Source organism: Colossoma macropomum, unplaced genomic scaffold (genome assembly GCF_904425465.1).
Source record: "Colossoma macropomum unplaced genomic scaffold, Colossoma_macropomum, whole genome shotgun sequence".
Lineage (NCBI taxonomy): Eukaryota > Metazoa > Chordata > Actinopteri > Characiformes > Serrasalmidae > Colossoma > Colossoma macropomum.
In genome coordinates, this window is record NW_023494796.1 from 19,328,909 (window position 1) to 19,343,549 (window position 14,641).

The 14,641-nt window shown below is 36.5% G+C and overlaps 1 protein-coding gene across 2 annotated transcripts; it reads left to right on the forward strand.

Annotated features, from left to right (window-relative positions):
* The first annotated feature begins 2,334 nt into the window (after positions 1-2,334).
* Positions 2,335-5,774, forward strand: rhoh (ras homolog family member H). Of its 2 annotated transcripts, none has more exons than XM_036583084.1 (2): positions 2,335-2,575; positions 4,383-5,774. In XM_036583084.1, exon 2 carries the CDS (start codon positions 4,798-4,800, stop codon positions 5,383-5,385), a length of 588 nt encoding a protein of 195 aa, XP_036438977.1. In that variant the 5' UTR covers positions 2,335-2,575; positions 4,383-4,797; the 3' UTR covers positions 5,386-5,774. The 2 variants fall into 2 exon arrangements, with proteins under 2 accessions (XP_036438977.1, XP_036438978.1); XM_036583085.1 differs by having other exon boundaries at positions 2,335-2,523.
* The last annotated feature ends 8,867 nt before the right edge of the window (positions 5,775-14,641 follow it).

Sequence of the window (14,641 nt, forward strand, 5' to 3'; positions counted from 1 at the left end):
AAATATAACGCAGCAGCTTTTTGACTGATGTTCACTTCATGCTGCAAAGGTCAAGTTTCTCCATGAGGTAAAATGAACAATAATAGCTGAGGATCGTCTTTTCACCGCTAGGGGGCGATAGAGGACTGTTTCTGGAACTAGCGATCTTATTAGCTGTTTAGAAAACTGACCTGTGTTGGGACACGGGCCTATAACCTCATACAGCAGCTCTAAAATGCCAAGGTTAGTACTTTCCACTCTGCTTCTGTCTGAGATCTTCATGAATTTTTTTTTGTTGTTCTTTGTTGTTCTTTTGTTCTTTGTGGGGTTGTGAAAGGCACTATATAAATGTAGCTTATTATTGTTGTTATTATTATTAAGTGTTTCACTGAGTTCATATTGTATCTGCTCCAGTCAGTGCCCTTCACTGCAGCAAAGAGGCAGTTTAACTGATGATAACGACAGTAAGCTAATGGCGCTTACTTTGTGCCTTTCAAGATGGTGGTTTGAGGTTAACTTTAGTGTCTGTCTTAATAGTAATTTGTTTCTCTTTACACACGAGAGCTTATTAAGATCCCATGAGTAAAGATAGCATTTTAGCGTGACTTGCTTCTCCACCATTCGCTGTTGCCATTTCTGTCTTTTTAATGTGCTTCGAGTTTGACAGCTCAGTCTGAAAATACAGTCTGAGAAGCAGCCATGTCGTGCGGATTGACTGGGTAATTGGGAAAGGCTGTCATATATGGGTGGGCATATCGACACTGAAGTATGGATACTTCCGATACTGACGCTTCCTTTGGAGAATCGATGCATAAAAATAACAGCACCAGATGTTTTCCTTAACCAGTCTAATTATTTGACCACTGTAATTTCTTCAAATGCCCAATATATTTAAGGGCACAATTTTACAACAGTGTATGAAATGCTAATAAAAACAGAAACGGTTATTAGTAAATTCTCTTTTTCCTGTATTACATTGAAAATAAACGAAAACACAATATTTTATGTTTTACCCTACGAACTTTGTTTTTTGTAAAAATGTTAATTCCAAATTTGATGCCTGCAATGTTCCAAAGAAGCACGGACAGGAGCGTGTTTACCACTGTGTTGCGTCCCCTTTCCATTTAGCAACAATCAATAATTGAGGACTGAACATACAAACTGATCTAATTTTGAAAGTTGAGTGGAGAGTTGATTGTTGAGAGTTGATTTTTGCCATTTTTCTGGTGTACAAATCTTAAGCTGCGCAGCCATATTGTTCTTTTTCTACACATTTTTGAAGGGACACAAGTCTGAACTACAGGCAGGCCAGTCTAGCACCCACACTCTGAATATGCTGCCAGACTGCTGTAACAGAATGTGGCTTGGCATTGTCATTGGGGTTACCCACTAATACCCCATACTATGACAATCTGGCCACACCCAGTACTTCCATAAACAGTCTAAGAGGTCAGACCACATTACATGTTTCCACTGTAATTCAGTCCGTTTCAGATGAGCTCGAGCCCAGAGAAGTTGGCAGTGTTTCTGGGTGTTCTTGACCTATGACTTACACATAATACAGTTTTAACTTGCATTTGTGGATGCAGCGACAGATGGTGTCTGATAACAGTTTGTTGAAGTATTCCTGAGTCCATATGGCGATGTCCATCATAGAAATATGCTGATTTTTGTGAAGCCTGGAGTTGAAGGTCACTGGCATTCAGAATGTGTTTTTGAAGTTATAGTATAATAATAATAATATAATATAAATTATTAAAGTCCTTGCAATTGCTCACGGAGGAATGTTATTATTAAATTTCTGGATTATTTGCTCGACCTGTCCCTGCTCATAAAGGACTAGGCCTTTCCTTGATGTTCCTTTAATAGCCAAGCATGACTGGGGAAAAAAAGGAAATAGACAAAAGAAGGACAAAGGACAATTGCGAATCAAACAAAGAAGCTGCTGGTTTTCTCAAAACAATGGACTGTCCATCCCAGAGCCTAGTCCTCAACATCTTTGAATGTGGTCAGGATTACTTGGATCGCAAAAAGCAGAAAATGCAACCAATGTCTAAGACTGAACTGTGGAGGTGTGGATAAAATATCTGCAGATTCCTTTGAGAAACTGAAAACAAGTCTTCTGAAAAGAATACAAGTAGAAAAAAGTAGAATGCAAACTAATCAGCCAAAACACCCAATATAACTGTCTGCATTTTTGTTTTTGTACAGCTTACTGGAGCATGCACTGTGAGCATTTAAATATATGAAAGCTTGCAGATAACATACGTCATGCACTGCAGACACACTCAGAGCGGATGCAGGGAGGTGTCATGCATGATTTTACAGGGAACTGAAAAGAAACAGGCCCCTTATTTCACTTCCCTTTAGCACAGGGTGCCACATCTGTTCTACAAGCTCTTGAGAACTCATAAATGATGACTGTCAAATCGTATCAAAGTAGAATTTCACAGCACCACTCTCCTTCATGAATTCAGCATTTGGAGAGACCAGTTTCTTCAATGAAGAAGTGTTTTGTTTCTGAGAAAACGAAGAACGTATAAGGTACGAACTTCAGCTTCATATCCACAAGAAACACTTAAAAGGGTGGAAATTGGTGAGTTTTTGTTTTTTGTTTGAAATTACAAGAGTTCATTTATCATAGAAAATAACAAAGTGGCAGTATTGTCCACTGTTGAGGCTTATTTGTTTGTTCTTTTTGTTGTTGCTGCCTAAGGATCGGCCTATTGTTGAGGCCTATTGCGACTGAAAAGTAAATGGACCAAATGTCTGCCAACTTTGCATAAATTTCTGTTTTAATTTAGAATAGAGTTGTAACTGATGTTAAGATTTTTAACAATATGTTTTTTAACTTATTTATTATTATTTTCAAGAATATCTTTGAAATTCAAAGTAGGCATATTGTTTTCCTTACAAAAAATGAGTTTTTTAAAATAAAAAAACAAGATTTTGAAGAACACAGGATTTTACATGTTATACAGAATTATAAGAGCACCTTTTTCTCTACTCTTAACCTCTTAGTCTTACCATGAAGTGAAAAAGTTGTATGCGGAACAGCATCCGTTAATTTTCACCAAGAAGAACAAGCGCACTCATTTAGCTGACATCACTACTGAGTCTATGGTCATGAAACACTGGCTTTATTAAATATTTATAATAAAAAGAATTCATTCATGGAATTTTCATCTGCTTGTATTGATCATACTAAAGACTTTCTATATTTAACATGCCAGATGTAGATTCTATTTAAGTTGTTTTAAAACTGTTCAGATACACAGAGGTCACCAGTAAGCACCCAGAATCAAATCGCATCTAAATTTGAGCAGAGATGATTGAAGCCACTTCCACAACTGACCAGTTACAAATTATTAGTGCAGAAAATTTTACTAGATTCAACAATTAAAGACAATTATATTGTATCAATTTATCAAAGTTTATGCAAAATTAAATGATAAGGAGTAAATTAAGCCATACAGAGTGGTTTGAGGTGAAATGGTCCATTCAAGAGAAATTACCAAGGCAGAATTGTTCACAGTGGTGGTGATGGGAACCAGATATTTGAAAAGTTTAATGTCTCTAAAAGCTCTCTCACAGAAAGCTATAACACAAAATGGTTACAAATACACAGCCTTTAAATCCATTAATGGGGAGAGATACAAGGCAAATTAATCCCCAAAGAAAAGGTATTTTCAGAGTGTTTTACCATCATCAACATTACATATAAAAAATCAGAAAACAAGAATGGGTTCACTGGACTGTAAATAAAATGGTTATATTTACATTGTAGACATCGTGACCCCTGGTTCCAGTCACCACCACTGTAAAGAATTCCAATTCGGCAAGTTCCTCTACAATGAACGTCACATCAAATGACTGAATTGCTTGGTTTAAAAATGTAAAACAATCAATTATCTGGAAATTTGACAATTTTGTGTTTCCGCTTCCTCACTATTCCAGCATTTTTAAGTGAATCTGTATCTGACACACCTGAGCGTATGCTCGATTTCCACAGACAATAATTTTGATACAATTCCCTCTAACTTAATAAAAAGAAAAGAAAATCTGTTGACTTAAAACACTCATAATCAAAGTCAATGGACAGATTAGTTTGAAAAATGCTACATTCCTTTCTTGTATGTTTTAAGCTCTGATAGTACTCATGACAAACTAAGAAATTTGTTTGAAATGACATTTTCTTCTTGGCCTGCCAAGATGGTGCAGAGTATCCATGTCCTCAAAATAATTGAGTACACTTATGAAAATAATTACGACTAGCCTTCATGTTTTGGCAGCATTGCTGTGCTGATTTTCACCTAGGCTGCTTTTGGAACTGTGCTTTATCTTTCTAGATTTGCCATAATGTCAAACCATACTCATTAACTTATGTTTTTTATTTTATTTAGGAGAGAAAGAGCAAAAATAAGCTGTTGTGGACTTCCTGTATGAAGACAAGGGAAACTACGAAAGACCTACACTGCAATATCACAGGACTTCTTTATTAAAGGACTCTGGTGTCCATGTGAAAGCCCTCAACATTTTCAAAATGTTCTCAGTTCCTTAGCCCTTAGTCTACACACCCACGTCTTCTAAACTCGACTACATTATGGAGTGCTTTGAAATCCATGCACAAGGAAAGAAAGTCTTTTAATTACCACAAGAATTACCTATCACAAATTAACATACTATTGGTATTGTGTGGAATAATTCCCACACCCACAGTGATGACTTATGCACCTGTCTGGCTCCTTTAAGGATACAAAAATCTGGACTACAAGCAGAACCTTTTGAGAAGCAGAACCCCCCATTAGCAACAGAATTATGAACGGCCTGGCTGAGACATCGGTTAAGTGCGTACTGGTCGGTGACTGCGCAGTGGGAAAAACGGCACTCCTGGTGCGGTTCACTTCTGAAACATTCCCCGACAGTTACAGGCCCACAGTATATGAGAGCACGGGAGTGGATGTCTTCATGGATGGCATCCAGATCAGCCTGGGCTTGTGGGACACGGCCGGGAACGACACCTTCCGGCAGATCCGCCCCATGTCCTACCAGCAGGCGGATGTGGTTCTCCTGTGCTACTCCGTAGCAAACCCCTCCACGTTGGCCAGTGTCCGGCACAAATGGATCGCTGAGGTCAGGGAATACCTGCCCCGCGTACCCGTGCTGGTGGTGGCCACTCAAACAGACCATCGTGAGATGGGGCCGTATCGGGCCAACTGCACTAGCGCTTCCGAAGGCAAACGGGTGGCCCAGGAGATTCGTGCCAAAGGGTACTTGGAATGCTCAGCACTCAGCAACAGAGGGGTGCAGCAGGTGTTCGAGTGTGCGGTGCGCACTGCTGTCAACCAGGCCCGCAAGAGAACCCGCCGGAGACTCTTTGATCTCAACCCATGCCAAATCTCGTAAGGGCAAGGCTACCCAGCTAGGATGTACATCAAGTTGGACCTGCTCAAACCAAGCTTCAATCCTTGAGCCAAAGCCTCAGTCAAGACGTTTCCTTGACACATAAACAATATTATTTATTTTATGTGATTCAACCGTAGTATTTTCTTAACCTGTATTGGGATGAGTCCATGGCCCAACAGGCAAATTCACTGGAGACTTTCTGATTTAAACCGTGCTGAATCTACCCAATTTACCTACTTCACATCGGACTTATTCAGATACCCTCTAACCAATAAGCCTCAATCTTTGAGCCTCAGTCAAGACGTTTCATTGATACATTAACAATATTTATTTTGTGTGATTTCTTAACGGAAGTCTGCTCCGCTACTGACGTGACGGACTTCACAGAAAACGGGCCGCTGGCGGGCAGTTAACCAGGCCCACAAACGAAACTGCTGGAGACTTTTTGATCTCAATTTGTGATCTGTTAAAGGGGAATTCCACAGTTTTCCCAGTGCAAATATCTGCATAATGATGGTTTGGTGTGAAATGCTTAATTCTAGAGAAACTTACAGTCGCCTTGCTGAAAGCTAACACATGAAATGGTTTTAAATACGCTGCCTAGACTGTTGTGGCCTAAAACTTATTTATTTAAATACAGTCATGGTGGAGAGAGGGCAAAATATTACAACAAAATAGCCCCCAAAGACAGTGTTTTTTTAGATTTATCACTATTCTACCATCATTAGTATTACATATAAAAACTCAGAAGGCACATGTAGATTCACTAGTCATTATGGATGACAAATAAAATGGCCATATTTACATTATAGACATCATGACCCCTGGTTCTTATCACCACCACTGTAAAGACATGAGTTCATAAGTTTCTCAACAATGATCCATTTCACAGCAAACCACTTTGAATGACTTTGTGTACATCTCAACAATTGAATTATACAGTAATTTTGAGAAATCAGGAGGAAATTTCCTTATTTCCTTTTAAGGGCAAGGGCCATCCAACACAAATCTCCTCAGAAAATCCACTCAAGTTTCAAATATTGATCCAAAGCTTCAGTCAAGGCATTGTATGATACATGAACAATAATATTTAGATTTAACAACGGTAGATTGGTTAGCTAGAGTCAGATGGCGGACTCCACAAAATGTTTTAAACCTTACTGAGACTTTTGCCAGACACTTGTGCAGGCACTATTACTGTGTAGTCTATCTAGACAGAAAATACAGTGAGTGTACTGATAAATATAGTGCAGTCCAAAAGATAAGAGACCACATTAAAAATCTGGGATTCCTTTCATTTTAACCTTGGAAAAAAACAACAGAATTTTTTAGAATTTTGGAAAAAATGAAAACAAAGACAAGTTATGACAAAACGAAAAAGAAGCATTTAAGATTCTGCACTGTTTCAAGGCCACTACTCAAATTTCAGTAAATTTGTGATAAAGAGCATGTTGAGGCCTTTGTTGAAAAAGATCTTTTTTGTCTTATTTCTTCCAATGATGACTCTCAGCTAGATTTGATCTACTCATCAAAGTCTTTTGCACAAACTTGTGTAGTTCATTCCACACTGAGTGCATGCTGCCATTAAGGTAAAAGAAGGGCATTTCAAATACTAAGAAATTCTGAAATTCATGTTAAAATTTTAAAGATTCTACTTTTATTTTAAATTATGCTGTAATGAAAATCTTTCTATTAAAATAGCATTTTCATAAGTTGTCTCAGACTTTTGGACTGCACTGTACATGTAGGCTCGATGAAATCATTCACCTTGAGGAATGAATGCAGCATTAGTGCATCTTGAGCCTGTCAGTGTTCGTAGAAGACGAGGATGGATATATGTACATGTTAAGCTGTGTGACGATGTACAACTTATATATATTTAGAACACATACATTCACAGCTTTTACAGGTCTGTCTAGAGTTTTCTCTTTGGTCTGCTGTAAATTGTATGTGTTCTCAATATTTGCGCTTTTTCATCAGCCTTCATAAAAGGTAATCGTCAGTCACCTGAGAAAGGTAAAAAGTCATGTATTCTGTGTAAATAAATGTCTCATTTTCTGTACTTACACTAGCAATACTAAAGTGAGTGATTTGGAGGTATGGATATACTATGATGACACAGTTTTAATTAGGTTATAAGTGCCAAAATATCAGCACACAGACAACATATGTGCTGTAAGTACTTCATTTGGCATTTTTATTTTAGCATTTTCATGCACTGTAAAAAAAAAAAAATCAAATGATCATTCATTTGAAAGTTGTTAAAAATAAATGTGTGACAAATAAATTCAGATGGAATAACTGAATTTCATATACAAATTTGTCTTTTTCTTTTTAGCTATTGCTATAGTGCCACAGTAAATTGTGCTTAGTTAAAGAAACAAAGTTATGTTGTGGTAGCCTAAGAGAAATGTGCTTCTACATCTTCATTTTACAAAGATGTCATTTGTAGTATCTAAGCACATTGTAATATTACTCAAATGCTGATATACCAATATTCTGTATTTTTCTGCACTGCATTGTAGCTTATAGGACAAGAGCGAAAATCTGTCTTGTGCTCATACTGTTGACTAACATACAATACTGTACAAAGGTTCTAGGCACTTAGGAAGATTGTTTAAATGTACTTATCTAGATAGTAACTGTGTTTTTCCAGTATAAGCACTATATAATGTTAGAATAAATACAAATAAACATAAATACAGTAAAATGTAAAAAGAGTTTTAGAAGGTTATGAATGTCTTGTCTAAATTGATACAGTTTGATGAGCACAGATGTGGTTCATGACTTTTTGCTGCACTCTTGCTGTGCTCCAGTCGTTATGCATAATGCATTTTCAGTACCTTTAGTTAGAGAACATAATTGTAACATATTTTAACTCCAGGTTTTTTCTTTTATTTTTCTATTTAAAAACAGTTAGGTTATGAAAAGGTAAACATTAATTAATGTTTCATAGATTTAAAACTTATTTAAAGTAAATTTAATTAGTTTTGTACCTGTTATGAGTATGGTTACATTGTTTGTCCCATGAGAGACTACAATGTACCTGTACAGTACCTTTTTTTTGACATTGTAACATTAGCGTTTTATTTTTTATGGCCCACATAAATATCTTTACATAGAGTCATATGCAAAAGTTAGAGTGGCCCAGTGAAATTACGCTTGTTGATTTTCTAAGTGAAAATATGTTAAAACAACCTCTACAGAAAACACAGTTCTGCCCATTTTTAATGCACAATTACTGTTTATTTACTAAATTTAACATATTGGGAAAAAAACCTAAAACATTAAATGTGGCCTATGCAAAAGTTAAAGCATATTTTCAGTTAACTGTTTTATTTGTTTCCATAGGTTAAACTAAAATTTGTGCTCTAAAATGCCACATCTGAGTGTGTTCTCTGTAGAGGATGTGTTAACCGATGTTCACTTTGAAAATCAACAAAACACGTAATGGTCAGGGGTATTATCTTGCATATGATTATACTAATTTCTCAGAAGACTTTTGTGCAGTTTGGTATTTATTGTCATTTTTAAAAAGCACAATATGTATGACAATACATGTGTTACACGTGGGAAAGTTAGATGGTGTGAGTTGGTGAGAGTTTTTAAAAACATGATCAGAGTATTGTGTTGTAGCTTGACTTCTTTTTACTTCACTAACTGTCACACTGATTTTCAGAGATTTCCCAAAATGGCTGATACTTAACCATATATTATGTGTACCTACAGACCCCGTAGCGGAGAACATCAAGGCACACCAATCAGAAAGGTCTGATGTGTGTATGTGCATGCTTCAAGTCTCTTGAGTAAATTGTATGTATTCACTTGTCAGAAAGCTATATTTTTATTTATGAACTCATTCAACTGGAATTTTGCCACAAAAACCTAACATATATTAGCATATAGTACTGTGCAGAAGTGAGAGACCACCCTTCATTTCTTTCATTTCAGGTCAAATCAATTTAAGATCTTTCTGAGATTAGAGATGAGAAAATCTACCTGCATTTTCCACTTGCATAAGGAAGGAGAAAGTCAAAAGAAAATATTTTGAAAACTGGACATCAAAATATTATTAAAAGAAACAGAGATAATGAGACTCTAACGCTTGGTAGACCACCAAAACTGTCACCATCAGATAAAAAGTACTTAAAGCTTTCATCTTAGAGAAATAGTCAAGCTCCACTTTTGCCTCAGATCTGAAAAATACACAGATTTTTCTCTCCATCCTTCCACTGTGAGGAGACATTTAAAAACTATGGTCTGAAAGGATGTCTAGCTGACAACAGGAACATTTGTAAAATAAACAAAGAAGCTACTGGTGTTCTCAAAACAATAGAGTGTTCTTCCCAGAACCTTGACCTCAACATCACTAAGTGATTATTTGGATTGTGAGAAACAGAAAATGCAACCAACTTCTATGACTGAACTTTGAATGTGTGGAAAATATCCTTGCATTTTGATTTCAAGGAATTAGGAACTTTCTTCTAACTGTATTCTTTTATCCAAGACATCGCTAACTATTATAAAACAAAGACTCTAGTTATGTTTTACTGTATTTACATTTATTTGTTTTATTCCAATTTTACATAGTTATACTAGGTAAAATGTTATACTGTCTCAATGAGATATTGTATGCAGTGTCAGATTCACTGTCTTTAAGAAAATGAAGTTGTGCTACATGTGAGCTTAATTTTACATATGATGTGGTTTAGGGAGATGGCAGCTTAAAGTAGGCCTGTGCTTTTGGGGAGCTGTATAGGGTCCTAACCCCAAAACCACTTCCCAGCAGGAGCTCACAGCTCATGCAACCCTCTGAACCCAAAACAAGCTACACAGAATATGATTTGATCCTCTGTGTTTCACAGTAATAATAGTACACAGAAACGCCACTGTCAAGTCACTTGCTGTGCTTCACATAACTTCACTCCACCTTCCTTTGATTCTATGTTTAAAATCAGCATTAGATCTGAAGACAACAACATGACAAAATTGTATTATTATCTTCAGGGTATTTGTTAGGTTAGATAAGTTAGATAAAATTTACCTCTGTGTTTTCAAGAGAATTCTATCTTCATATTTTTAAAGGTTTTGCATAATTCAAAGCTTGAGAATCATTAAATCATTCAGAGTGGTTTGGTGTAAAACACATCATTCTAGAGAAACTGAGTCAGAATTGTAGTGATAGGATCTAGATTTCTGAAGAGTTTCAAAGCTACCTCACCAAAAGCTATTACATGAAATGGTCATAAATATGTTGTCTGATGGCCGAGACATTGTTTTACAATAGTTTTAAGATTGTAAAAAAACATTTAAAAAATCCATTCATGGCAAAATGTTACATACAGGGTGTTGGAAGGCAAAACAGTCCCCAAAGAAAACGTATTTTTCTGATTTATCACTAATTTACCAATATATACAAAACATATAAAAAATCAGAAGACGTAGTTTCACTGGCCATTTTGGATAGTAAACAACTATCAGCTAACAGCTATATTTGTGTACATTTGTGTACATTTATATTTGTGACCCCTGGTTCCTATCATCACCACCCTAAAGAAATCAGAGTGCGTTTCTCTTCAAGTGCACCATTTCACATTAAACCACTCTATATGACTTTGTTTACATCTCAATGATTGACTTATGCAGAAATTAAAAAACACTCAGTGGAATTCCCCTTTAATACACTTTGAAAATTGTAACGCAAAACATTTGTTGTAATTTACACATCAGCCTAAAAAAATTTATCGAAAATGTCTGTGCAGTGTTTGAATATTAAGAAATCCTTCATTAAAAAGTATGAATGATGCTGATGATGAACAAGATATAGAAAGAGGCAGTCAGCAATACACAAATAAGATAATTCTAACATTGGTGGCCATTCTTTTCTATTTACATTCTGTTTTCTCTTAGTGTTTAGGGGTAAAAAAGCAAAGGATACAGAAAAATTACAGGACATTCTGTGTTAATTGGATACGACAGCTACTACCAAGGAATGCAAACACAACATTCTAGCAGATCTCCTTGTAAGTAAGATTACAGTAGAATGGACTCATTCAGTTCACAACTTGGTAACTTCAGACACAGTATTCAGGCATGCGCTCAGTTTTTAAGTCAACATATTTATTTTTTTGCCTTTTTAGCAGATATTTTTTGTTCACTGTTTCCTCTTTGTTTCTTTATTTATATTTTTCTTTTCTTTCTTGCTGTTGGGATTATTGTGCTTTAATAATTTGCTCATTTCAGTGAGCTTGGGCTTTTAGTAAGATGGCAAATCATACTTTGAAGCATTACAATTATCCATCCTTAAACTTTAGAATTGCGGTGAAGCCTTTTAAGCAACTCTACTGCAGCTGGACAATGGTAGATTTTAAGATCGAACATTGTTGGAGAGAACTGTGTCTATGTGTCAGCAGTGACATCATTACTCTGTATATTGAAGACACAGCCAGGCCTAACTGGTTCCTCTTCTTCCTCTTGTGCATGAAGCTACCTCTTACTCTCCATCCCCTACTCCCAGTGCACTATGAGTGCTTAAAGCGAATGCTAGGTGAAAAATGACATGCACAGTGTTTTCCAAAAGTTTACTGTCTTTCTCAAGTTTGCTTCTTTAGCTTTGCACTGGAACTACGAGGCTAATATAGTCAAAAAGTAAATGCTTTAATTCCTTATAAATAACAAATAAGCCCATTACTTTTTAACTATGTTAGCCTGGTGGCTCTAGCTCAAAACTAAAGAAGCAAACTTGAGAAAGACACAATTTTCTATAAATGTGTACAAAAATACAAACAAAATTCAAGCTTTAAGATGGCTGCTAATACTGTTTTTAGCTATGTTGCATACTTTTATGTATAACAGTACATGCAGTGTCAGAAACTACATAAGTGAATACGTAATTAATAGAGGTAAACGCGTGATGGCTTAGGCATGGAGTTTGTAAATGGAGCTTTCGTTTTTGTTAGCTACATAAACCCTGCAGCTCCAGTGCAAAACTACAGAAGCAAATTTTGGACACCAAACATGTCTTGGCTGATTGACTACATTTGAGCTAAGGGGAATGTTGTGTAGATTTGACCAGCATTCACAAACTCACACAAACATATTCTTGCACGATTGTTCAACTGTGACAGTCTTCTTCACGTATCCATGCAGATGTACAGCAATGTAGATGTAGAACGTGTTTGAAGGTACCATTATTAGCAGTAATATTAACATCTGCAAGCATCATGGGCCAACAAAAAGCTTAACTGTTAGCAGCTTGAATTTGTATGAGTTTGAATTTGACTTGTGGCACTGGTGAGATGCCACAAAAATGACACAACATGAAAATGTGTTTATGCGGGAACCTAATAGAAAGTGCGACCTGATCACTGTGGTCCAGTATAGGTCAGTACAGCTTTTCTGAGCACTGTGGTCTGATGCACATACACACACACACACATATTCTACCACAAGCATCTGTCTCTCTCTCCATCTCTCTCTTTCTACAACAGGAAACACCTGCAGTCAGCTCTCACCACATGAACGCTCTCTCTCACACACATACACACACACACACACACACCAGTATTCACAAACACACATGAACATAAAAGATGTGCACAATTGTTTAATTGTGACAGTTAGGCAGTAGCATCAGCAGTCATGCATTATCAGTTAAAAGTTTTCTGCTTTACGCATCCATGTGGATACACGGCATGTAGATATATTACGTATTTGAAGATACCACTGTAATAAAAGCACCTGCCAACGTTCTGTGGCAACGAGAGGTTTAACTATGGCTAATTATTAGCAGTTTGAATTTGTATGAGCTTGAATTTGCCCAAAAGTATTCATTCTCAGCTGCACGTTTACTTACATGCAGCGTGAGAAGCAAAACCAATTATGCCAAAGATAAAGCTACTCAGTAAGCAGTTTCCCAGGCAGAGGTTAAAACCTAGGCCTAGACTCATGGCTACCCAAGATTAAACTAGGCTATGTTTACTAACCACAGTAACCTTTATACATCTACCTTGTAACTGCACTTTTTTTTTATCTTCATATTATCTATTTTATCAGGTTTGCCTACCATATAAGTGTACTTTGTAGGCTGACAGTTATTGACTGTAGCCAATCTGTTGTTGTACAGTTTCAGACCCTGTCCATCAGTGTAAAGGGACTATCACAGGACAACTATTGACCATATTTATTTGGGTGGTGGCTAATTCTCAGTACAGCAGTCACACCAACATGGTTGCATGTTAGTGGGTGTTATGCTGCACTGTGTAACATTAGTGGATTTGGAGACCTCTCTAGTGGTAATGTGTAATTGCACACAACGTTGCTGTTGTTGTTGTTGTTATTATTATTGTTATTATTATTTATTTTTTTACTATATCTTGTCATCACTATAATGTTGATTTTGCATTTGAGACCTAAATATCAAGCTGGACTGTCTTTTTGAGTCTGTGTGCATGTGAAGTTAATATGTAAAGACATGTAATAAGGGTCTTAAAAAATCAGGAAATCATAAACTCAGAACATCTGACTTTTTAAAATTATTATTTCAGGCTTTACAGGGCAATTTATAGCAGTGCATGGTTATAACATACTATATTTTAGAGTGTTTTTTTTCCCCCTTACTCAGTAATGCTACTTCTTTTAACCAAAAAATCTTCAGTAACACCTCACTGTCACAGCTGGGTTTAGAAAAGTGTGCCAACCAAAAATATCCAGCTGGCAGTGGTCCTGTGGTCAGAATCTGATTCTTAGTCTGAATAACAAGTCAAAGAATGCTGTACTAACAGTTTCTGTTAAATGCTTTACAAAAACATTCAGGCAACACCACAATGGAAATGTCATTACTCATTACTGTAACTGAAAGGTTTTACACAAGTGCATTATGGGAAGTGTAGTTCAGAGACAGCATCTTACATAAGCAGACAAAATCTCCATCTCATGTAACAAAGCGAGAGGGTGTAGAGTAGAGTGAATGGGGTAGAAGAGCATGATGCCTTGAGACGAACCACTTCCTGTCTCACTCTTCATCTTGGAGACCGCTATTCTATGTGTGTGTATATGTGTATGTGTGTGTTCGAATACAACGTAGGCGTTTAGGTGGGTTGTGAAATATGGGTGGGCTGAAGTAAAATTTCACCTGCGGATCCTCAAAATAACTGACACAACCCAAGTAATTCAGCAGTTATAAATTTTGTAAAATTAAGTTTTTAGAGTTGTATTGGTTCTTGAATTAAAATGTAGCACACCTTTCTTCTGACCT